This window comes from Vitis riparia, chromosome 18, assembly GCF_004353265.1.
Source record: "Vitis riparia cultivar Riparia Gloire de Montpellier isolate 1030 chromosome 18, EGFV_Vit.rip_1.0, whole genome shotgun sequence".
NCBI lineage: Eukaryota > Viridiplantae > Streptophyta > Magnoliopsida > Vitales > Vitaceae > Vitis > Vitis riparia.
The window spans coordinates 39,413,688-39,438,676 of NC_048448.1; the positions used below are offsets into that span (position 1 = coordinate 39,413,688).

The following is a 24,989-nucleotide window of genomic DNA, read 5'->3' on the forward strand; positions in this document are numbered from 1 at the left end:
CGGTGTCTTGTTTTAATCATTTTAATCCTTATGGTATAAGCTATATGATTGTGCGCATTCATGATTAGACACTAGCATGACTAGGTAAGCTTAGTGCTTTTCTTTTTTCTTGGTTGAGGGAAAGGTTATCATACGGCACTACACTGCAAGGCTTGACTATATAGATCTTGTTTGATGATTGTCATAAGACCAAGAATGGAATGATCTTCCCAGACTTTAATTTCACCTAAATGATGGCATGAATTTACTTAGGAAACCAATTATCCTATTACTTTCCCCTCAAGAAGGGGTTGCTTCAGTTCTAGCATTCCACATCTGCCAAACTTGTTGATTGATCAGTTTTTCTTCCAATACTTAATATCCAGCTGATAACTGCCATGATTCATGATAATGCTCCATACTTGATAAGCCAAATAGCTTTCATTGAAAGAGGGAAAATGCCTCCCATCTTATGACTATAGATCCCATTCTTCAAACTTTTGAAAACATCTTAATCATTTAAAAATTTCTAAATCAAAATGAGGTTTACCAAGTAGCTATCTTAAGAGAGATTTTGCAGTTCCTGATTGGATATTACTGTATGTTATATAATCCCCTAAACCAGACTTTGGACACATGGAGTTACCTAAATGGTAAAACCTTTTGCTAAACAATTGGCTTCAGAAAATGCGATTCCTTTGGCTACATTCATTAGCATGCGTAAATTCAATTTGTGACTGGTTTTCAGGACACAGCTATCCATGATAAAATCTTGCTTTTAAGTGTTTTTCCGTGCCAACAAATCCTTACTTGAAGGTTTAACCTGAAAAGAGCCCTTGTCTTCTTTCAAATTTGTATTTCTGTCCATCTTCACCCGACTGTTACTCTGAATCAGTTAGCTGGCCAGTTTTGCCATTCAAACTGTGCTAACATCATTTACATCACAAATTCCAAGGCCCCTTTGTTTTTAAGGGTCACAAATGTTTATATCTGGTATGCAGGTTGGAGATCTCTTTGAAGTTTATCAATACCATTCCAACTTAACAATTCATTTATATATGCTGAGGTATAGATGAAATGTACCTTCTTTGGGGAGATTTGAAGCTTTCTAACCTTGTAGTTTAAATAGTTCTTTGCTGGAAAATGAAAAATAAAAGGGGTAAATTTACTTCTATTATGTAAGTGAAGCTCTTAGATTTTTCTCTTTGCCTTTTTTTATTTATTTTTATTTATGCCCATCCCTAATATATAGGCCACTGAGTGGGTTCTTAATTCAAGATCTAAACATAATTAGAGAAGTAAATACCAGATTTATCAAATTTAAATGTCTTACAGCAAGCAAGCTTAACAAAGATCGGCTGATAGATTGTAATTTTTTCTTCATTTCTTATTATTATTTGCATGAGTGAAAATAACACAAACCCCACTAGCTGCAAGATTGCCCCATGATCACATATCTTCTTTCATCATACATTTACACACAAAAACTCTCTTTCTCATAACATACATCATGAGCTTACATCCCAGATGTAATTTACAAGGAGTAAGAAATTTGGAAGTAGCATAGTGCTAAGTATACTCATATTATAAACCCCAAATTGTTAAATCCAATCTAATACCTTTGAAACCATGCTTGTATCCACAGATGCAGTGAATGGGTTAAAAGAACTACAAGGGTTCTAAATCATTGAGAGAGATTACTGACAGTACCTTTGATGAAGAGTCTCTCAATAGAGACCTGTGATTCAGCAGACTCTTCTTCATCAAACACCACCCATACTTTACTTATCTTGGTCTCTAGCGTGCAAGAAAAAAGAGTTGGTGATAAAGTACTCTCACTTGTGTGGTCATCTTTCTCGCCTTGGCCTTCTGTTCCTGTCTTTGTCGACTGCATCTTGGTTGACCTTGTAAGGTAATCCAAAATAGCAGGCGGCTTAGAGCCAGCTGCTTTGGTGGTCAGTACAGAACCATATGGAGTTGGTGTAAAGCTTAAGAGTTGTTCCAATGCCAGAACATGATCGATTGATATGATTTGGACCGATGGGTACTCCAAGTTCTTATTCCCAATTATTGTTTTGCAATGTTCATACAGATCATGAAGCTCCTGGCTCTGCTGAGAAGCTCTCCTTAGTATGTTGCAGGCTAGAGCTCTCACCGGTCTCGTCAATTCAAAAAACATATTTACCAGAGCTGCAACCCCTTCACAAAAAGCCATGTAAACTTGGAAGCTTTCTTTCAGGGTGTTGCTCATGGCCACTTGAGCCAAGCTGTCTGAAGGCGAAATCTCAGAGGGTGAGCAATCCAAGACCCTATCCAGAAGGATTTGACATCTGGGCAATCTACGCAACACGGTATGGATTAACTTCTCCTCATAGAACTGCAACTCCAAGGCTTGTGACATGACAGGTTCAAGCTTTCCAGCTTGGTTAATGACCCAGCCCATTCTTTCTTGTAGATAAGCAGCATACCTGTGTAGGAAACAAACTGAAGGCTCGGTATTACTCATCAGGAACCACCCAGTAGTCATCCGGAGATGCCCTGAAACATGGGCACCGCGCAGCTGTTGCTCAAAGCAGCGATTGCCTCCACGCAGAAGGCGATGAATCAGCACGAGAGTCTTGAGGGCCACCAGGCGGTCTCTGGTCTTTCCAAGGCGGCGAGAGATTCTTTCAGCAAGAAAAGTTATTGAGGACGGAGAGTTAGAGACAAGGAAGAGGATCTCATGCATGTATTTGTCATCAATGGGGCTGTCATCATGGCCGGTTGCTCGCACCACCGCCACCTCTATGTCAGAAAAGCCATCATGATGGTATATCATGGCCTTGCCAATGGAAGCATGGTCCTTCACTGAGCCAAGAGCTCGCCGGAGCTTGCCCTGTACGTCCACCCCCATCTCTGTCTTCTCCTGGTTGGACTTATGAAGGAAGAAGCCCAGACTATGATGAGAGAGCTTTGCTGCAGATAGGCTGACATATATACATATACATGTATATAAAGACTTGGAAGGAAGGGTGTGTTGTCTCCGTGTGAGCCTTTGCTTTTCAAAATTAAGAATCAAAAACCTAGTTTTTTTAGGACATGACAAAGTGGCCTCAAGGCTCAAACAATTTGAAATACGAAGGAGACAATATGGGTCAGAATGTTCTGTGTGAAAATGGATATGTCCAAGTCTGCAAACCACAGTACTATAATAATGCTAGCTGTACAGTACGTACTAAGTGATTCACATGCAAGTCAACTCGGTCAATCTGTCTTACACCAAAATTCTTGCATTTACTTTGATTATTATTAGAAAAAGGAAAAAATGAACAATAAGTGGAACATTTTAAATATACCATGAAATCTGGTATAAATATATTGATCAAAGTATAAAGTAATAGGGTCGTACACAAGGTACAAGGTAATAGAACTCGGATAGGAAGTAATGGTTCTCAGTTAAGTATGACATTACTTGATTATTAGTGCATCCTTTTTTGGTTGTTACCCAAAAAAATCCTTGGCGCTAATGCCTTAGATGGGTCAGACGAGGGATTTATCTGATTGGATGGCTTCGTAGGACCCACTTGTTCAGCATTGCAGTTTGATGAACTTTTGCACCATCAACATTTGTACTACAATATAGTGTAATGTACTCACAACAAAAAAGTAACTGCATTTTTCTATATATATTTTCTTATCCTCCTTGTCCTCACACGTAAAAATACTTGCTTTTGTACCATGCTTCCTCATCCCCTCAATACTTTATAGTGAGATTAGTGGGATAGAGCATCAGATGAGTTGACACGGCTTAAATTCTTTAGATTAATCGCCTTATTTATTTATTTTCTTTGGGTGATGTGATCATGTGATATAGTGTCGTTATATTAAAAGTAACAAGGATAATATCTGATAAATTATAAGTTAAATAGTTTAAATTTCATTTTGTTTTCATAAATTAAATGAAAGTATCATGAACTTCTCTCCCAAGAAGATGATGTGAACTCCTGTGCAGCTTAGATTTTGAAGTTTGTCATAAAGCTTGTCTTTTAGAGAAAAAACATAAGAGGACAAATGAAAAAGAAAAACAGGGATAACAAAATAGGCATTGGGGGAGGGAAGTCAATCCATGTTATAGGCGGCATGTGAGAGAGAGAAAGAAAAGGACTGCAGGTAAGTAGACAAAGTTTGAAATCAGAATAAAGGGAGATGAATATTATAGGGGGCCTGGTTAGGGAGAAATAGGGTTTTGTGTTGATTGCCCTCACCCACTATAGCCTTGGATTCCCTTTTTTAAAATACTAAATATACAACTAGTGTTCATTAGCATGACCTCTTTCAAGGATGAATTGATTGTTATGAATATGAAAAGGGGAATAAGAAAGAGTGCTTTAGAAGCTTTCTTTGTAAGTACTTTTGAGTTTGTGGGTACAAATGAATATAATATATTTGGAAGAGTCAACCAAGCAAAGAAAGGTGTTTGAGTGGTGGGGGAAAGAACCTCATTCCCTGGGAATAGGATTCTCATTCTCCTGCATCAAAATCTCTCTCCATTTGCAAACATACAAACCTCTTTGACTTTGAGACACCTTTTCTTTTATCTCATTCAGTGGTTCCTCCTTCATTATCATTCAAACTTCCTTTCTTCTTTACTTCCTTTCCTTTATGGATGTTGAAGCCCCACCCCCCTCACCCTGCATAGAAATTAGTTAAAAGAGAAAAAAGGCTTGTCATATTCTATTATAAAACCCATTATCTCCACACAAGTCAAGACCCCTTGTATCAATCTAAAATTCTTGCCCCCTCATATTCTATATATACCTTAAGATAATGATCATAAACCTTAGATATGTGTTGTAAAGTCCCCTCCAATGCCCTGCTTTGGAATTGTGGTGGAGATGATGGTTGGAGTAAAATATTCTCCTCCCTCAACTTGGACAAACACTCTTTGACAAAGCCCCAACTTGCCCATCCTTTGCTATTCCTAGAGCTAACATCTCTGTCCCCTCTAATTCTTGAAGATGCGATTCATATCATCGGTCGGTATCCCCTGCAGATTTGCTTCCTTTCCTGCATATTATCTAAAAAGAAATGTTAATCATATTGTGCATTGCCATACTGATTTATTCCCTCAAAACAAGCAACTAGAGCTAAACATAATTTAAAAGAGAAGTTATCTTGTAGAGCAATGTATGTTTCATTGGTTATAATTCATGGATTCATTGGGAAAACCAATGATTCTCTCTGATTTTTCTCCTCAAAACAAGCAACTAGAGCTACACAATAATTGAACTTAGATGTTATTGTATTGACAATGCTATATTTCATCAGGCATATTTATCCATCATGGAAGTCATGATTCTCTTTGATTTTTCTCCTTAAAAGAAGCTACTACATTATCGTATCAAGCATGATATACATCATCGACCATATTGATCTGTGCATCACTCTGCTTAATTCATGAATTGAGTAGTTATAATTATTCTCTTCAATTTTTCTCCTCAAAACAAGTAACTACAGCTTGCACACGCTCAAAGAGATAACAAGACAATACCATAAGCACTAGACAACTTCATTGTCTCTCATCCCACCTGTAGCAGAAGCATGGAGATAAACAGTTTCGCCTATCCATGAAACTCATTTAAGGTCCTATTTGAGATAGCTCTTTATTTTGGACTTGAAGTAGAAGCTGAATACAGCCAAAATAATATGTAATACTAGTATTGTAAAAGTTTTCATTAAACATGAAATAGTTTATTGCATGAGCCAAAATTGAACTTTTTCATGAAACAATATCTTCAGAGCCTCTATGTTAAGCTCCTTTTAAAGTCATAAGTTCTTCAACAAATTACCCAAGCAGGTCCAGAAACTCTCCTTGAGTTCAATAAAGAGTTTTCAGCTTCTCATAAGCCAAATCCAAATAAGGCCCAAGTGATGCAGCATTTCCTAAAAACATTCAAAACTGTAACACCTCTATTCTATTGTGAAGTCACTCTTTACTGGTTCTATCAGTATCTATTTTTGCATCCTGTTCATGAAGGTTTCAGGATTAGTTTGCAGCGGACAGTCTGTTTAATGCAACCTTCCTCTGGACTTTGAAGTACTGGTGATGTAAATGACAAATCAATGAAATAACAGACCAAACAAAGGAAATTCAATCTTACTTTAAACTTCAACAAAGATCAACATAGCGCAAAAGTCCATTGGGATGTCATCCTAGTACAGAGAACAATTAAGCAGCTATGCAATGTAATTCAGCTCTTTTCTATATTGTGATTTCTAGATATCTAAGATGTCATTCTCTTTACAAATTCCAATACACTATTTCTTGGAGATTCAAACAAATCATAGTAGAACAGTTATTTGTAATGGCAATTTTATTGAGATTTACATAATCAGCTCTAATGAGCTTTTAGACAAAAAGGCCTACTGAGTAGTATGTCATTAGGGAATTGATGGGCAACCAAAATTTAACATGATGTTTGGTGTGGAGAGAGGTCTCTTACAGATTAGTTTCCAAGTCTTTTTGATGGGACAATTATTTGAGGAGCTTCAAGCAGCAGATTGGGTGAATCTTGGTTGGCAGTAAAAGTCAGAGGAGACCTTGTTTTGTCAGAAGACTCAAATGATCAAGAGCTTGAGATGGTGTTATTTCATGGTGTGCATTCACAGAGGTGATCTCCCCAAATCCTTCTCTTGTTCCCACTCAATGGTTTAGTGTTCTGCTGCTCAGACCAACATGGGGTATCATTGCCTGGGAAACGGTTTGGGTGAAGATCCTCAACATTGATCAGTTGATGCAGAGGGTAGGATATTGGTGAGCTGGTGTTGTTGGAGTACAGACTCTATTCATAAAAACATAAATCTATGGGGTGACGGTACAAGTTCAAACCTTTCCAAAGCAAGGACTGACTTGGTAGTTTCTTGGGGAAACTGAGCCATTACATCTATGGTGTTACCCATCAATACCCTGAACTACGCACCCTAGTTCAATTAATCACACATCCCCTGAGAAGGATATAGCAAGTCAAGAAACCCAATCAAGGAACAACTGAAACCTACATAGCATGATATTCTGCACTCCTGCACTTTTAAATGCATAGCATATTAAAGAGGGGTGTCAACAGAGAGAGAAAAAAAAAAAAAAAGAACTAAAAACAAGAAAGGAGGTTAAGAAGAACTGTTCTATTCATTTTGACTGATAAATTGGAAGAAAATAGACCAATTCATAAAATAATGTTGCTAAATGTCTAAGAGTTTTGAGTTCAACATTCTTTTTTCTTTATAATTTTCTGAAACATGGTTGAGAAGAAGCCTTCCTTTTCATTACAATGATAGCCAGCCCACCTTTTATGCAGAAGGTGGGATGGTTGTTTGAGGTTCAAAACCAGTTCCCATGAAGAACAGGTGATGTGTCATCTGTACTCTTATGAATATTGACATTAAAACATAAATCAACAGCAACTTGTACCCAAAGCATGTATTCCCAATCTGTCAATCCTACTTGAGAGGCTTCAAACCCTGCACATATCCAATAAAAGTTTCAATAACTAGACTCTTTTTTTCTTTTTAATTTTGGTGAAATGGAAAGCAAAAGGAAGCCATGGGGGCAACAACAATTTGAGCCAAATTGAAGACAGATTTCTTGAAAAGATGGCCATACATGTTTGTAATATAGGTATTTAAAAGAAAAAAAAGGATTGAGGACCTCTTGAGAGGAAAATTACAGACATCAAGAAAGATTATGCATGAAACAATCATTGGCCATGCTGTCAAAGTTACTTTCCAAGTTATGAGTCATAAACTAAATGAAGAGAAGAAAGAATAACAAGAGACACACACAACTCATGATTTAAAAGCACACATGTCATAGCAACATCAAATAACATTAATCTTTTTTAAAATCGTAGTTTTTGTATACAAGACAATATAGTAATATGAATTTTGTTCATAGCCTTGTTGTTCCATTATTATGGATAAAGGTTCTGAGTATGCTTTACTATATGTGCAAATAAAACAGTACAATGTCTACTAGCAAAAATTTTTTTGCTAAATTGTGGGTCATGAAGAATCATCACAAGCAGATTGGTAGGATCCCAATATGAGGAGTTAATAGTTCATCGTTTATTCTAAATAATACAAGTCATTGACTAAGGACATAAACCTCCAAAGTTCTTCAGCTCCTTCAGCTACACGTGAAAATCCATGTCCTAGCTGTAATCCTTCCATCGATGATCCTCCTAATCTTCCAAAGGTGGATATCCACGATTTACCAATAACTCTTGGTTACTACTAAAAAAGTGCATATTATAGGTGTTAATTTTTGTATATTTTACACCTATTGGGTAGAAATCATGTCTGAAACACGCAATTCACATATTATTGTTCTTGCAAAGGTTACCAGTGATTTTAAGGTGTGATTGATGTCAAAATGTGCATAAAGGAAAATAAGCTCATGAGAAGATAGTGAAGATGACGTTGGTGATGGACAGAATGTTTAAATTTGCGCAAGTAATGAAACCAGGACAAGGAGGAATGAGATCAGTAAATGGAGAAGGAAATAGCCATTTCACATGGTCATTCGAAATTTAGCCTGATCATGCCAAATGAGCCAGAGGAGGTTAAGTTGCGGGAAGTTGCAAGCAGTTGAGGACTTGAGTCTGCACCATCATATGAAATCTCACAAGAGGATGCCAAATGGTCCAGAGAGAATTCCAACTTGCTGCCCATCAACTTTAGTTTTCACATGGTCATGCAAAATTAGATCCTTTGTGTGAAATTGCTGATTTTTGGCACCAAATCTCAGATTTTTGAAATTGGAAGATTCTAAAAGGCCAATGAGATGATGCCAAATGTCCACTTCACCTTGGCCTATAAGTAGGAGTTTGAAACTCTCATTTTGATTCTTTTAGATTTTTTGAAATTTCTTTTTAGCTTTTATATATTTTGGTTTTTAGCCATTTTTAGATCTTTTGTAAGAAAGTTTTCGTACTAATTTTTTTTTTTACATTTACTTTCATTTTCTCACTAGCCAAACATGTTGTGTAGAGTAGATCTCACAAACATGAGTGAGAAGATTTCCATTTTCTCATAGGAAGAAGGATCTAGAGTCAAGATCCATGGTGGATTAGTCAATTAATTAAAAGGTAATTTTTATTGAATTGATTGATTGATAATGAAGAAATTTTATCTTTTAATTGCCTTGAATAAGGAATATAATGAAATCTCAATTGATTAACTGAATGCTTAATATTAGATTTAGTGAGATCATGTAGTTTCATTATAAGATCTATTAGAAGGTAGTTAAAGATGAACTGAGCTTAATTGTGAATAATTAATGAATGAAATTAGTAGGATTCCTAATTTGAGATTTTAATGAACCTAGATTTAAAGATAAATCAAATATCAGTTTAGGTAAGATTTTAAGATCTTTAACCTAACTTGATGAAAAATAGATCTTGATGACCCTTTCACCATAGAAATTAATTTCTAGTGAATTTGGAATCCAAGAACCTTTTCCTAAATAGATTTTGCTCTAATTTTGGTCAATTTTATCTTTTTACTTACAATCAAATTTTCTCAACTTTCATCTATAATTATTCACTATCTCATTTTTTTCATCATCATCTCAATTCTCATTATGTTCCCTCTTAATTGTCAAACACATTCATCATCCTAATAGATAACACCTAAAGCTGCTATATTACTGTAACTTTTGTTAAAAACCATTTTTTATCAAGCAATTTTACTTTAGCATGATTAAGTTAGGCTATAAATTTAGTTTTGATATGACAAAATTCATTGATCACCTCTTAATAAGGGGATTAATTCATCTATACAACATCTTATTTCTAATTTTGTTTCTCACCACTCTCCATGTTCATCATATTGTGTGCTTCTTTTGTATCTTGTTTTTATGACCATATAATATATATTTAGACTTATCTCACTTGCACTAACAGAAAGTTCCCAAGGGTCAATCTACCCCATAAGATATATGAAATTTTTTAAAAGAATAACTAAGCAAGAAATTTGACATGGTGAGAGAATTAAATTCTTCAAAAGTTTAATTAATGATGCTATTGAAACATGTAAAAAATTGAACCCCCGATATTTAACTTGTTCAATACTTTACCTTGTTTAGGGAGACTTCATATCAGAATATCACTTGATTTAATTAGTAGATCCTTTTCACAGTTAGTCAGGAAATGAGATTTCTCTAGAGACAGTTTCTAATGCTTCACAGCTCAAATCAATAGTAGCTTCTTCAATGAACCATCCCAGTGAGATCTATCCTCTTTGTCACAATCTCATATATAAAACCAAGCTACTGAAAATCTTCTCTCTTATTTGCCTGTGTTTGTTTTTGCTGTTATTTGTTTATCTTGCCTGGAGATTAAAATGACGAGCATCTATGATGCAGGATTTGTGTTCTCTCAGCCCACAATGTGTATTGTTTCTCTTCCTTAATCTTAGAACCCTACTAGTTTGATGCTACTATGCCATTACTTATCTTTTCTTACTCCTTTTTCGGATTTCCTATAGACTTTTGGCTTCTTTTTCCATTTATCCCTACATCTTCGATCACTTAAACTCCTCTTATTTACCAGTCCTCTATTCGTTTACTTGCAAACCCTTTATATTTAATTGCCCAGGCAAGTGAAATTTCTTTCATTAGTTAATGCATTTTAGTTATATTAAGGCTAGGTTTTTTTATTTCCAAACATATTGCAATTTTTTATTTATTTATTTATTTATTTTCCTTCTAATGAATTGGTGTCAAGCCAACAAGGAAATTCAGATATGATACTGCAACTCCATAACACGTGAGACTTCTCGTTTCCATGTTTCTGTCATGCCATTCTTATACTTCTTCAACAAAATGAAAGAACTAATTTATTTACTGTTATAACTCCTAAAAACATGCCATCCCAGAGCCTAATAATTCCTTGGTATTTAATGACACATAGCTAGTCTATGCAAAAGATAGAGATGCCTGCCTGAAGCCCACCCTACAGCCCACAACTAAAAATGAGCCTAGCAACAAGACCAGACATTCTCCATGCTGCAGTTCCCTCCAGTGATTTCTAGGTTTCATCAAAAACCTAGTTGGTTACTTTCAATTATGTAAATCCTAAACTCAAACCGAATAAAGATGTAGCTATCTTTCTTTCACTCATTGAGCAGAAAAGCCACCATCTAACCAGAATTTCAGTGTGTCAGTGGCAGAAGTCTTGCTCCTGGTAACTTTCCCAAGCATTCTAGCCAGTTTAGTTCCAAAAAAATTGAGAGCAAGACACAAGAAGGATGTGTGCTTTAAATAGTAAGTTCTGAATAAATAATTGGCTAGAGAGAACATGGAAGGAATAGAAAATACACCCCAGCATTTTATAATCAAAGAGTAATTTCAAAATTCACATAATATTCTTAACCAGTAAAAACTGTCCTAATAAACCAAACTCTTTCCCAAGAGTTATGGGCCAACAGACTACAAAAGAATTAGCTCTAAAAGATCTATATTTTGGGAGACAAGTGACTTCAATAAGCCGTGCTAGATCCCAGTTTTTTTCTGCTGGCCCTTCTTAAGATTCTTTTAGGTCCTACACAGTTGGTATTCAGTAGTTATGGAGCTACTAAATCCAGGTGGTTTCTTAAGTTCCTCTCCATGAATATGGAAGACATAAAACCTCAAATAGTAAAGCTTGTCTTAGTGGATTCTCTCAGACTAGCAATCACCATACAGTTTGCATGTCCTTTGGGGTACAGAAAGGGTTCCCGTTCCTGAATTTTCTGACTGAGCAAAATACCATGTCAATTCATTGGATTAATATTCCATATAGATTATCACCCAATGCAACTTACTAAAACTGAGCGTTTTGTGTCTTTTAACAATCTGGCAGTTTGAACTATACTAGTTCAGTATACTAGTTCCTTGTTAATCACTTACTTCTAGTCAGCAGGAGGATTGAATATATCAAAAATGGATCATAATCCTTCCGTCCTTCAAATTTCATTGGTGGGGCTGTGCACCGATGACAGACATCATGTCGACCAAATTTACATAGACAACATAACTCAGGAATTACAAGTGTGGACCTATTACTGATATTTAGACAAAACAGTGAATCTGGAAACACAACCATGAAGTTCATGATTCCAGAATTATTATTTAGGAGAGAAGAAAGAAAGAGCTTGAGGAGTTCTACCTTTGATGTCCTCAGCTCATTCACTGCCATCCGAAGAGAATCATCAGAGAGAATCAAACGTGATAGAGCCCCGGTGCTTAATCTGTAATATTCAATAAAGACAACTTTAAGGGGTAACATTTCATGACTATATAAGCAAAAGGTCATCCACCAAACAAGAGTTAACCTTAAAGAGACTATGGAAAGAATTTCTAGTGTTGGCATATTTTGTTACAAATTTAGGGAAGTTGTAGCATGCATGCCCAATTCAAATATGCTTTATTGTGTGTTGCATGTGTATTGAAGGCCATAAAAAACAACTTCTCATGCACATGTAGGCATGGTAAGTTAGCTAGAGACCATAGGTTCACACGATGGTTAAATCCTCAATAGCCTCTTTTTCAATCTTAATTAAGTGAATCTTATCTCAAAACTGTTGAAATAGAACATCTGAGAAACAGATGCTTGATTGATAAGAGCATTTGATTCAATAGATCAAAGCACAATTCTTTGGACAGATTGAAGACATAACTCCTTGATCAATTCAGCTTTGAGAGACTTGGGCCAGTCAAAAAAAAAAAAAAAAAAAACATGGGTCAATCAATTAATAAACCAAAGATGGCAGAATTCAAGTTGGATTCTGAATCTGATTTTCACCTGTCCTGAGTTCCTCTCCTACATCTTATTGTTCATGAATTTGAGTGCTGCTTGAGGACATAGAGGAGTTAAATCTAGAGGATTCCACAATCTTTAAAACTGTATTATTATTACTGCAGATCAAGATTCGATTTTATCTGCAAGACGAGCATCCATTTGTGAAGAGTTCTTAGATTGAGAGTGCAAGTGATCAACATTTGTGGATTCAAATTGAGTAATTAGCATAAAAGCATTCCATTAATGAATCTTTTGTGGCAACTGGACTCCTGAAAAACCCGATAAATGACTTTCAAAGGATAGCGATAGGTTTCCCACAAAGTTGGATTAGCATCCGACTGATTGGTTGAACACCATACTTATGTTCCCAAGGCCCGTCCAGAAGACTTCTACTTGGATTCCCTCATTCTGTCCATAATATTCTTGAGCATTCTAAAGATGGTAAACAAGATAAACTGCATATGGAATTTTTACTCATAAAAGAAAAATGCTTTTCTCCAACCATCTAGATATTTAAAAATTTCCACCAAGGCTAAGTTCCCAAATTCATGAGTTCTTAGGTTTCCACCACTAGTAAGAACTGGGTATGTAACTGGCCAATGCAGAATCTCATAGGCCCTAATTGACCAATCCTTATCAATTTTTGCTCCCCACAATGGCACTTTAATTGAGTTTCATCTTTAGCCCCAGGACATCTCCAAAAATATGTAGAATGATGATCTGATAAGCAACTTTATCTTCCTCACTCAAGGAGAACAATATAGTGCCATCCAAATTGTCAATATTGGAAATCCAAACATACTCTCTATCCACTTTAAGATCTTGAATTATGCGTAGGATGGCAGCTGGGAGGAATGAACCTTCTGAGAACATCCAACACTAGAGTGAATAAGGAGACAAGATCTCTTCATCACAACCCCTGGACCCCCTTAAACAACCCCTTAGCCAAGCCATTAATTAAAGTAGCATGTCCCATTACCATTCCATAGTTTCAGCTACCATAAACTTGCGAATGAAAATCGATCTCCTTATCCTGATGCTTCCTATTGTGTAAGAAAACTTCAAACATATTTAAACATATTTCTACTTGCAAACTGAGGGGACCGCAACTTTTAAGAGGGAACTCAACTTTTAAGACCCTTGTTTGGAGTGTTAAATCATTTCATGATGGCCCATCTACAGACAAATAAGTAAATTCAGAGGTCAATATCATATACCCCATCAACTTTGCTGCATCTGATATAGAGCCCTCCACTGCAAAAATTAAATCCAACAAAGCTAGCATTCCCTGTACACAAAAGAAGGTAAACATGAACAAGGATTCTAACAATCCATGATTGAATTTCAAGGAAGAAACTTTTAAAGCTTTGAGAATAAAAAAGACGGCTAGCAATGACCAAAGCGAATTTGGGATTGTTTGGGCCAATTTGTGGACCACAATCTGATGTTCTGATTGTTGATTTTGCTGGAAGAATTTGAAGAAGCTCCAGAGGAGGTGAATATGTATCAAGATCTATACTGTTCCTGACTAGTTCAAAACAATAACACAGCTACCCATCAGCATAATATAACACAGAATACAGTTTCACATTCACAGAATGCAACACTTGAATATGTTTGGATCTAGGAAAACAATAAGGAAAAAAAAAATGGTAACAAAGACAATATTTTCATGTTTGGTTTATTATGGAAAATATTGAAAGAAAATCAAATATAATTCAAATTAGTTAGAGACTTACAAATAATATAACACGGAATGTCATCTCACGTTCATAGAACACAACACCTGAACCCTAATTTTGGTTCTAGAAAAATACTAATAAAGGAAGAAAATTGATAAGGTAAATGATTTTCTCATATTTCGTTCATAATAGAAAACATTGAAAAAAAAAATCAAATATAATTCTAATTAGTTAGAGACTAATACATTCAAAATTATTTAATCTTTACATAGGAGAAGAAAAATAAGTGAAATGGGTTTAAAAAAGCATGTAAAAATAATTTATTAAATTAAATTTATTTATTATTTTCTTTTACTTTCTCTTTCCTTCAGTTTTTCTTTTTATTTTCTTTCTCTTGCTTTTCCCTCAAATTTTCCAAGAACCCAAATATAGGGAAATGCCCATTGAAATTAGCAAATTTACCTTTTAGAGCCAATAGAGTACGCAAGCGAGCTAGGGCTGATGCTCGATTTTTATGCTGTGATCTGTCCTCAACAGCCTTTAAAAACAATGAGAATTATAATTAGATTTCAAATTGTAATTCAGTTTCCTTAAATTTAGAATCATTAATTGGATCATCTACCAAGCTAGTCATTTGTGGAAATTGAAACCCTAAGATTGAATGAAAAAAAAAAAGGGAAACCTGGGCAATAATGCCGGTCGGGAGGTGCTTGAGACGGACGGCAGATTCTCGTTTGTTGCGGTGCTGGCCACCTGGACCAGAAGACTTGAATGTACTCATTTCGCACTGTTTCATCAACTGTTCGTCTGACAACCCTAGGAATTCTCTGCTTCCACTGCCACTGCTGCTGTTTTCACTGCTGAATAACATACGACAGCTCATTCCAAATTTTCTTCTTGCTGTTGCTACTGCTGTCAAGCTTGGGCTTGAGCTTGGAACTCTGAGAAACAATCTCCAGAGGGATTGAGCAGCCATTGCTGGAATGGGATATTCCACCCTTCTTCAATCACCAAAGAGAAAGGCCTTATAGAGTAGCAGACTGCTTCACCAGGTTCTTCGACACAGAGGAGGACCCGCAAGCTTTACAAAAGGAATTCAGCTAGAGAATAGGGCTAAATCTGGAAGCATGTAACTAAAAATTTAAAGCCATAACAAAAGAAAATTCTTTACATTAAAAGACTTCTAAAATGAGATTGAACGTCTCTACAGCATTCAGTTTAATCCTAATTTCCAACAAGAACTAAGCAACGAAGAACTAGAGAATAGAATTCTAACTTCAATATTAATGCCAAGAAGTATAATATGAAAATCTATGCACAACATGATTCAGAAAGACAAGCACCACTAACAGATGGACTGTGGCTGAACAAAGAATGTATTAAGCCGCCATTGGCATCATTACAAACACATTCAATTCCTGAACTGGTCACTATGCAGATAAGATTTATCTCTGCAATCTGCAAAGCATGTCATCATCATACACAAGAAAGGTAAACAATTCATAACCACATAACTCGAGAGCGGGCAACAAGTGGAATATCACGGCTTCAGAATGACATATATTAGGTTCAAATGATATTTTTGTCTTCTTATTTTATTTCATCAATGTTATTATTATCTCTTGGCTGCAGCACTGCAAACAAAGAAAAGATGCAGTTACATGTAAGCTATTCTTGAGATTTAAGGCAAATGTCTCAATTTTTTTGAATGAATTAAGTGGTCATTACCATAAGGAATATAAGTATACAATACTAGGATTCAAGCTTCTGATTTTTTATACCACTGGTAGCCTCATGGAGAGTAAGTATTCTTTTTTTCCAACTGTGCGTCAGATTTTGGTTGGAAGGAATAGAGGGCTACCATTCTATTTTGGGGCAGGTTAACCTATCCTCAACATTTACCAATTGCTTGAAAGCCTGGGTGTTGTTGAGGGCCTACTATTTTCCTTTACAATCTGTAGGAAACCATAAAATTCCTTACAACCATATTCTCCTCTTCCTCATCACTATCATTGTCACAAAAATCAAGAGTAGATTCAAGTCTGATTTGCTGCTGAATTAGAGGAAAATTAAATCAGAGAATAAGTCAACAAAGATTTTATAGATCATTGCTACATTTCAAATTTCAAATTTTATTCCATTCCTATTGTTTAGGCCTAGATTTTCTCTGTGCAGTTGTTTTCTTTTCTTGTATATTTAATGTACTCTTCAAATACCTCTGTACACCATTTATTTTTTACTGAATGAGGACAATAGATTTTCTCTGCATGGCATCAGAGCCAGGTTCCCTACTAACAGTCTGTTGGTAGTGATTCTAGGAAGCTTTTAGTTTAAAAGGTGTTTTGCAAAATTTAAGAAACACTTTTAAATATCTAAAAAATCACTTGTAGTGTTTTCTGGAGAAACACTTGATAGGTAATTTTCCTAAAAACATTTTTAGAGAAAACACTTCAAGTAGAAACACTACCAAACGCACTCTAAAGTCAACTTAAAAAAAACAACCCTCTTTTTTTTGTCCTTTCCTTTTTGCCTTTTATTGTTGGAACCAAAGAAAGAACTTCTTCTCTATTTGGTTTGTCCAGAGTTTAGCCAAGAAAAATGGGAGCAGATCAAACGTCTGGAGTGATCGAATAAGAAGTTTCTGGATAGTCAAGGCCAACGCCTCTTCGACAACAACCACTTCAGAATACCACTCATCGAACTGGTGATAATCCAACAATTCAAATCACCACCCATAAGCTGAATGGACAGAATTTCCTTTGCTGATCTCAATCAGTTAAACTGTTCATCAAAGGTCATGGGAAATTTGGCTACTTGACTGGTGAAATCAAGGCACCAAAGGAAGATGATCCAACATTTTCTACATGGATTCAGAGAATTCCATGATCATATCATGGCTGGTTAATTCCAGAGTTCAGTCAGGCATATCTATTTCTTTCAACAATAAATGATTTCTTAGATGCAGTGACTGAAACATAAACTGACTTGGGAAATTCTGCACAATTACATGAAATAAAAACCAAAATTCATGAGACTAAGCAGGGAACTCAGTATGTAACTACATACTATAACACTCTAAGTTAGACTTTGGCAAGAATTAGGCTTATTTTATGTATTTGAGTGGATTTGTGCTAATGATAGTGCCAGGTTCAAGAAAATGTTGGAAAAGGAATGGGCATTTGAATTTCTTGCAGGGCTTAACAAGGAACTAGATGAAGTGAGAGGTCAAATCCTTGGCAAAGAGCCACTTCCCTTGATCTGAGAGGTGTTCTCTGAAGTTAGGAGAGAGGCAAGCAGGAGACATGTTATGATGGGAAATTCTGTTATTTCTACCACAACTGAAAACTTAGCTTCGGTTACTACTGCAACTGCTGCTAGCAGTCCAAAAATTCAAAAGAGATGTGAAGAAAAAGGGAAGGTGTGGTGCAACTATTCAACAAGCCATAAGGAGACCTGCTGGAAACTTCATTGGAAACCTCCAAATCTGAAAAACAACATATTTCATGAAAGAAATGGCTGAGGAATGCAAGCAGTAGCTGAAAACCAACCTGGATATATTGATCCTTACCCATTCAGCAAGGAACAACTAGGGTACTTGTACAGGTTGATAAATGAGTCCCAGCTCTCTCAAAATCCATCACCCTCTTGCTCATTGGCCCAAAAAGGTAACTCACTGAATGCCTTACATACTTTTTGCTGAATCTAAGTCTCCTCAATCATTAGTTCTAGGACATCTAAACTTATCACCGGTTTTGCTAGTTTGTTCTCAACATATTCACCTTATTCCAATGGTTTGAGAATTAAAGTTGCTAATGGTTCTTGTAAACAGATATGGACTGAATCCGTAATTTTTCTATATTATTTGAAGAGTACAATATGATATTTATAGCCTATACAAGACCTATTCAAATAGGAAACTATACAATTATCAACCTAATCTAGAATATAAATTAAATTTGAATTGCAAATCGTAATCCCAAATTTAGCTCCCTAAAATAATGAAATTTAGCTTCCTAAAATTAAGAAATTCACTAAATCAAATCTCCTAAACTAATGCAATTTTCAACACCCCCCTCAAACGGGATCATAAATGTCAATCATGCCTAGCTTGCTAGTCAAGTAGTCAAATGTTTTTTTTTTTTTTTTCTTTTGATAGGTAATGAGAAAACGTGTATTAAAAAGAGAAACGCCAAAAAAGGGCTCCAAAGTACACAGGGAGTATACAAAGGGCATCAACAACGCCACCAAAAAAAAAAAGGAAAAAAGAAAGAGGACTAACAAAAAACAACACTCCTCAACGAGCCCCTATCCAATCCACAAAATCTACAATAGAGGAAAAGCTCAGAGCTATAAACAATTTGGATCATGCTCAAAGATTACAAAGGAAAACAAGTTTAGTTCCTTGATTAGAAAGCTCTTTGTTATCAAACACTCTACTGTTCCTTTCCTTCCCGACTGTCAAAAAAAGACACAAAGAAGTTATCCGCCAAACTTTTTTCCTTTTCCTACTCACAAATGACCAATGCCAACTTGAGAGCATTTATCTCACTAAAAAGGGCAACACCCAAGACATACTAAAAATAGAAAACAAAAGATGTTATACAGCACGTGTCTTAGCACAATAGATGAGAATGTAATCAACCGATTCTTCCTCTTCATAACAAAGAAAACATCTATTTGTCACTAACTACTCTCTCCTCTTTAAATGATCCAAAGTTAAGACTTTATCCCAAGTAGCCTCCCAGCAAAGAAGGTCATCTTAGGCGGTACCCAAGAATTCCAAATGGCAACAAAAAGGAAATTCAAAGGACCTCCTGGCTCCAAAACCTTGTATAGAGCTTTAATAGAAAATTTTCCATTCTTTTCTCCTGCTCACCAACTTATCTTCCTTATCATTGATCACCCTCCACCTTTGCAATCTCAAGAGAAACTTTCGACCACATCCACCTTCCAATCATTGAGCCCCCTAGAGAAATGGGGTGCCCAACAACCCCCACCAAAAGAAGGGCTCCAAACATCCGCTACCTAAGCCTCTTTGGAAGTGGCTAGAGCAAATAAAAAAGGGAAAGAAGACCCTAGTAGTTCATCTCCACACCACTTGTCTAACCAAAATCTCACCCTCCTCCCATTACCCACAGAAAAAGCCACTCTCCTTCTCAAAAAGTCTCACTCCTTCCTTATGGCTTTCCAAAGGCCAACCTCATACCCATTTCTCACTTCGCGGGATCTCCACTCGCCATCCTCTTCCTCATATTTTCCGTTGATGACTTTTTGTCAAAAAGCCCCCCCTATTCACTACATAACACCAACTCCACTTGCACAACAATGTTGTATTGAGGAACGATAGGTGCCTCACACCCAACCCTCCCTTGCTTTTACCAAAGCAAGTTATTACCCACCAAACCAAATGGGGTTTCCGCTCTAAGGCCCCTCCTCCCCAGAGAAAAATCACCAGATTGTTGGCTATATTTATAGAAGCTTTATTGTCATCATAAAGCTTCATTGGAGCTTCCATATTTACTCTCAACTCTAATAACCTCTTTAACCATAGAAGTTCACACATTCCTTGAGTAACAACCCTATGTTCTGCTTATGCACTACTTCTCGCCACAAATGTTGCTTCTTACTGTTCTACATGACTAGATTTCCACCTATCATGGCACAGAAACCTAAGGTTGGCCTTCTATCATTAACAGCTCTAGCCCAATCAATGTCAATGTATGCCACAACTTTTAAATGTTCATCCCTTTTGAAGGGTAGATCTTTCTCAAGTGTTCTTTTTAAATACCCAAGTATTTTACATATAGCTTCCATGTGTGCACACTCACAAAAAATGCTATATTAAGCCTCGTGTGTGATAAATGGATAAGCTTACCTACTAGTCGTTGATAACATTCCCTATCTACTATTTTGTTCTTCTCGGATGGTCAAAGTTTCAGATTCAGTTCAATTGGAACAGCTCCCAATTTGTAGTCAAGCATTCCTACGTCTTGTAACAAGTCAAGCAGATACTTTCTTTGTGAAACTAAAATTCCTCTACTTGATCAAGCTATCCCCAATCCAAGAAAATATCGTAAAGGACCCAAGTCCTTTATCTCATATTCTTTGCTAGCAATGTTTTAAGTTGTCCAATCTTGACTTCATCATTTCCAGTGAGGATATATCATTCATAGAATGCTTGAAGAATAAGGTGTGATCCATCAAACTTTGAGAGAAGTCAAAGGCCTAAATGGACTTTGAAAATCTATCAAATCATGTTGTCAATGACTATTTTAAGTTGTAGAGAGATATCTTTAATTTACAACATTTCCTTTTCTTTTAGAGTTCTCAAAAATTAGGGGCAGTAGCATGTAAACTTCCTCCTCAAGTTCTTTGTTAAGAAGTGCATTCTTGATGATAAAGAGACCAACCAAGATTAGTTGTAAGAAAAAGCAAGACTCTAACCATATTTATCTTAACCACTGGTGTAAATGTTTGTTGGTAATCAATACCATATATTTGTGCGTAGCCTTTTGCAACTAGTCTCACCTTCTACCTTTCAATAATTCCATCAGCTTTATACTTGACTGTGAAAACCCACTTACATTATGAGTGAAAGCTTTGAAAGATGGTGAGACTCTATGAAAAGACACAAAATTTGATATAGGATGAAGATTGCATGATCGATTTCCTTTCCTAATAGCTATTGGCACATTGAGATCATTTATATCCTCCATAGAAGATGAGGAATTAAGATCAAGAGGCTCATGGATTTCTCTCATTTCCATTTCCTTAGCTTCATGGTTTGAACTACAACCCTACTTTGAAGAATCTTAACCTATCTTTTTCTGACCTTTGTCACCTAGAGTATACACGAAGCTTTGTTGGTTGTCTCCCAACAATAGTACTAGGCATTATAAGATCAAGGTTTCCTCATGGATTAATTTTGACCTTCTTAGTTTGAAAGGGCACAGTTTGAAAAGTGGGAATAGGCAAAGTTTCCCAAAACTTATCTTCACTTAAATTCTAAGGAAAGAAATCTTCTTTTTCAAAAGAAAAGTAATGTCAAAAGTGACAATTTTTTTTAAAATAGGATCATAACATTTATGCCCATTTTTTGTTGGAGAGTAACCTAAAAACACACATTTAATTGCACAAGGATCTAATTTACTTCTGAGATGGTTGTGCACATGAACAAATATAGTGCAACCGAACAGCTTTTGAAGTAATGAAGTAAACAATTTAGTGTATGGATAGAATTGTTGAAAAACATCCAATGGAATTTAAAAATTTAGGATCCTTGTAGGCATACAATTTCTCAAACATGAGGTTGTAAGAACAGCTTCTCCCCAAAAACATTTTGGAACCTTAGTGGCAAACATAATTGCTCGTGCAACTTTCAATAAATGTCTATTTTTTCTTTCAGCAATTCCATTTTGTTGTAATGTGTCAAAATATGTTGATTAGGAAATGATTCCATTTTGTAAAAGATATTCTCCTAAAATATTTGAAAAATACTCCTTTCCCTTTTTTGTTCTAAGCACCCAAATTTTTGCTTGAAATTGGTTTTGAACCATAGCACAAAAGTCTTTAAAAGTTTTTTCCACCTCAAATTTTTCCTTTACTCTTTAGTAAATACACACAACATATGTGATTGTGATAATCAATAAAGGTGACAAACCATTTTGTTCCAGAAATGTTAGTAACACATGAGGGAACCCACACATCACTATGAATAAAAACAAAAGGTGCAAATTCTTGATAAGTTTGTAAAGGAAAATGAGACCTATGGTGCTTGGCCAATTTGGAAACCTCACATTGAAATAAAGATGGACTTTTGTGTTTAAACAATGAAGCAAAGAGTTTTTTCAAATAATAAAAACTAAGATGCCCTAATCCATAATGTTATAACATTATTTTATTCTCAATAGTTTGAGAAGAGATTTTATTTACTACTTCAACTTGTCTCTTTACAACAACATTATCAGTAAAGCAGTACAATCCATCATCTTCTTTAGCATTGTCAATCTTCATCCCCAAAGCCAAGTTCTAGAAATCACAATAAGTAGGAAAGAATTCAGCTATCAATTATTGTCTTCGATGGTGCTTAATGATGGAAAACAAATCACAAGAAAGGTAAGGCACATGTAAAATCAAATTTAGCACAAGTGTTTTAGAAATAGGAATAAATCCCTTTCTTGCAACTAAGGACGAAAACCCATTAGCTTCTTACCTTTTGGCTACCTGAACATGGAGTATATGATGAAAATAATTTTGAACAATCAATCATCTGATTTGTTGCTCTTGAATCTATGATCTTGGAAGCTTTTACTTCAAAAGAAAATAATTTCTCTCTCGCCACATAATCCGAAGCAATGTGAGATAAGTGATTTTCCAAAAGGTCTTACCTCTAATGGAATTTCCTAAACCCATGTATGAAATGGTCATCATGTCCCATGTGCTCCTAAGTGGTACCCAATCCATCTTGGGTGGTACCCAATCCATCTTGGGTGGTACCCAATCCATCTTGGGTGGTACCCAATCCATCTTGGGTGGTACCCAATCCATCTTGGGTGGTACCCAATCTATCCTAGGTGGTACCCAATCCATCCTAACTAGTCTGAATAGTTTGTGCCATAACCCTAAAGTAATCGAGTAATGTAAAAAGAGATAGTCAATCAACTCTAAACTTCCCATACAAAAGATGCACCAATGAAGACTAAAGAATTTGAAAGATCTTCTCAATTGTTGCATGTTATCAATGCTTACCTTCTTATGCACCCCTAGCCAAACAAAGGCCTTGACCTGGACATCAAATTTTCATAAAAAATTGGTTAAAGGAAAATGAACTTGATTCAATAGATTGGACAAAGCCAAAAATAATGATTTTACAAAGAAGAAGCCGAAAAAGGATAAAGACTAAACCCTCACATCACCTGACAAATGGGGAAAACTGCTAAGAACAAGTAAAGGCATAAGTCCTCCAAGGTTTCTCAATTAGGTTGCGATGAAAGTTAAGGTTCCAAGAAAGAAAAGAAGAGTTACCAAGGATAATTGATATGGTGAGATTTTTAACTGCGATAACTCTATAAAGACCTAAAAATTATGAACAAAATGGTTGATTTCCCCACCATAAATCTTCTCAATTATTTTGCACATTAAAATTCTTCCAACCTTTTTTATTATTATTAGTTATAATTGATAAAATTAAATTCATTTTATTTATTTTGCACTTCAAAGTTCTTCCTTTTCTTTTTCTAGGATAAAGAGTTTTTACATTTTTTTCCTCTTCCTTTTCTTAAAAGGCTTCCATTTACATTGGGATTCATTAACAGCATAATAGGTACATTTATGTTTCCATGGTAAAATTAGTGACCGTTCATTCAAACCAGATCTTGTTTTATACATAATTGTAAAAGATAATCTTCTCAGATAATTAATTTTATAAAAAATCTAATTTGAGTTGTAGTCCAGAATGAAATCCTAGAATTAAAAAATTCAACAATGACATTGACAGGTTAAAAGCATTCAAAGATAAAACCTAGCCCACTGTTTGGTTTCCAATGAAAATACAGCAATGAGAGGCCCTCATCTGTGTGAATCTTAGGTAAAAAGTGGCATTTATCTGTATTCCCGAATCATGGTAGGCGAATATTTAACAATTCAAAAGTTCAATTACATTTGCCATATTTTATCTGTATCTAACCCAATTCTATTTTTATAAAAACATTCTCAAATATAAAAATAATAAAAAATAAAAAAATCTAACAAAAATTTAAGGAATCCAAATCAGCAATAGCTCCCACGGCTGTTCAAAGAGAAACCCCATAATTCAAGCTTCCAGCAATAGCATTCCCAACTTATAAAGAGTGAAATCCGACCATTTGTTTGGTTACCAGAAAAATAAAAGAAAATCACATTTTGATTACTTATCTTTCTCACTTTGTTCCAGGTAAAGTGCAATTTTGAATTTTCCAACCCTGGATGGTGATTCAAATTTTCTTTCATTTTCATCATTTTCTCAACATCCAAACGATTGTATCCAACGTGGAATTCGATTTATTGAATTGGGAACAGAAATTGAAACGGTACCTTGGAACTCAGAGGTCGACCGAGAGGCAGCGTTTGGAGAAGGAACCATACAAAGCTTTTGTGTAAACAGAGATCAGAGGCCGTAGCATAAAATATAAAATAAAAATAAATAAATAAAATAGTGCCCAGGCCCTCTATATTGGGTTTCGCCCGGGAAAGCCCAACTATTTAATATATAATTACATTTATTAATAAAAGTATAATATAAAAAAATGGCCTCATGGAATTTTTATTTTTTATTTTTGTATTTTTCTACTCTCTCTCCCTTTATAATATTTATGGCTTTGATGGGGCTTGGGCCAAAGAAAATTCAACGAACTTGGGCTGGACTTCGGGTCAAAAACCAAATTTAGTCCCTACTCAACACATTCTATATTGGTTAAAAATAAAATGATAATTTCATTCCTTTTTCTTTTTGTTAAAACTTAAAACTTATTTTTAT

General features: G+C 35.5%; 2 protein-coding genes across 9 annotated transcripts; both read right to left on the reverse strand.

The window, feature by feature from the left end:
* Positions 1–1,543: 1,543 nt before the first annotated feature.
* On the reverse strand, positions 1,544–3,018 carry LOC117906430 (putative clathrin assembly protein At1g33340). The gene has a single exon (XM_034819451.1). It carries the CDS (start codon positions 2,870–2,872, stop codon positions 1,664–1,666), a length of 1,209 nt encoding a protein of 402 aa, XP_034675342.1. The 5' UTR covers positions 2,873–3,018; the 3' UTR covers positions 1,544–1,663.
* Positions 3,019–4,694: 1,676 nt separating this feature from the next.
* On the reverse strand, positions 4,695–24,626 carry LOC117907446 (peptide chain release factor 1). 8 transcript variants are annotated; one of them, XR_004649998.1, is made up of 8 exons: positions 24,548–24,626; positions 15,159–15,595; positions 14,939–15,014; positions 14,192–14,322; positions 14,012–14,082; positions 12,162–12,243; positions 7,303–7,476; positions 4,695–5,036 (listed from the first exon to the last, which is right to left on the reverse strand). XR_004649998.1 is itself a non-coding variant. In XM_034820985.1 (8 exons), exons 3-8 carry the CDS (start codon positions 15,450–15,452, stop codon positions 7,456–7,458), a joined length of 675 nt encoding a protein of 224 aa, XP_034676876.1. In that variant the 5' UTR covers positions 15,453–15,595; positions 23,225–23,260; positions 24,548–24,614; the 3' UTR covers positions 7,124–7,455. The 8 variants fall into 8 exon arrangements, 6 of the variants coding, with proteins under 6 accessions (XP_034676876.1, XP_034676880.1, XP_034676878.1 ...); XR_004649999.1 differs by having other exon boundaries at positions 4,696–5,025; XM_034820985.1 differs by lacking the exon at positions 4,695–5,036 and adding an exon at positions 23,225–23,260 and having other exon boundaries at positions 7,124–7,476; positions 24,548–24,614.
* Between the last annotated feature and the right edge of the window lie 363 nt (positions 24,627–24,989).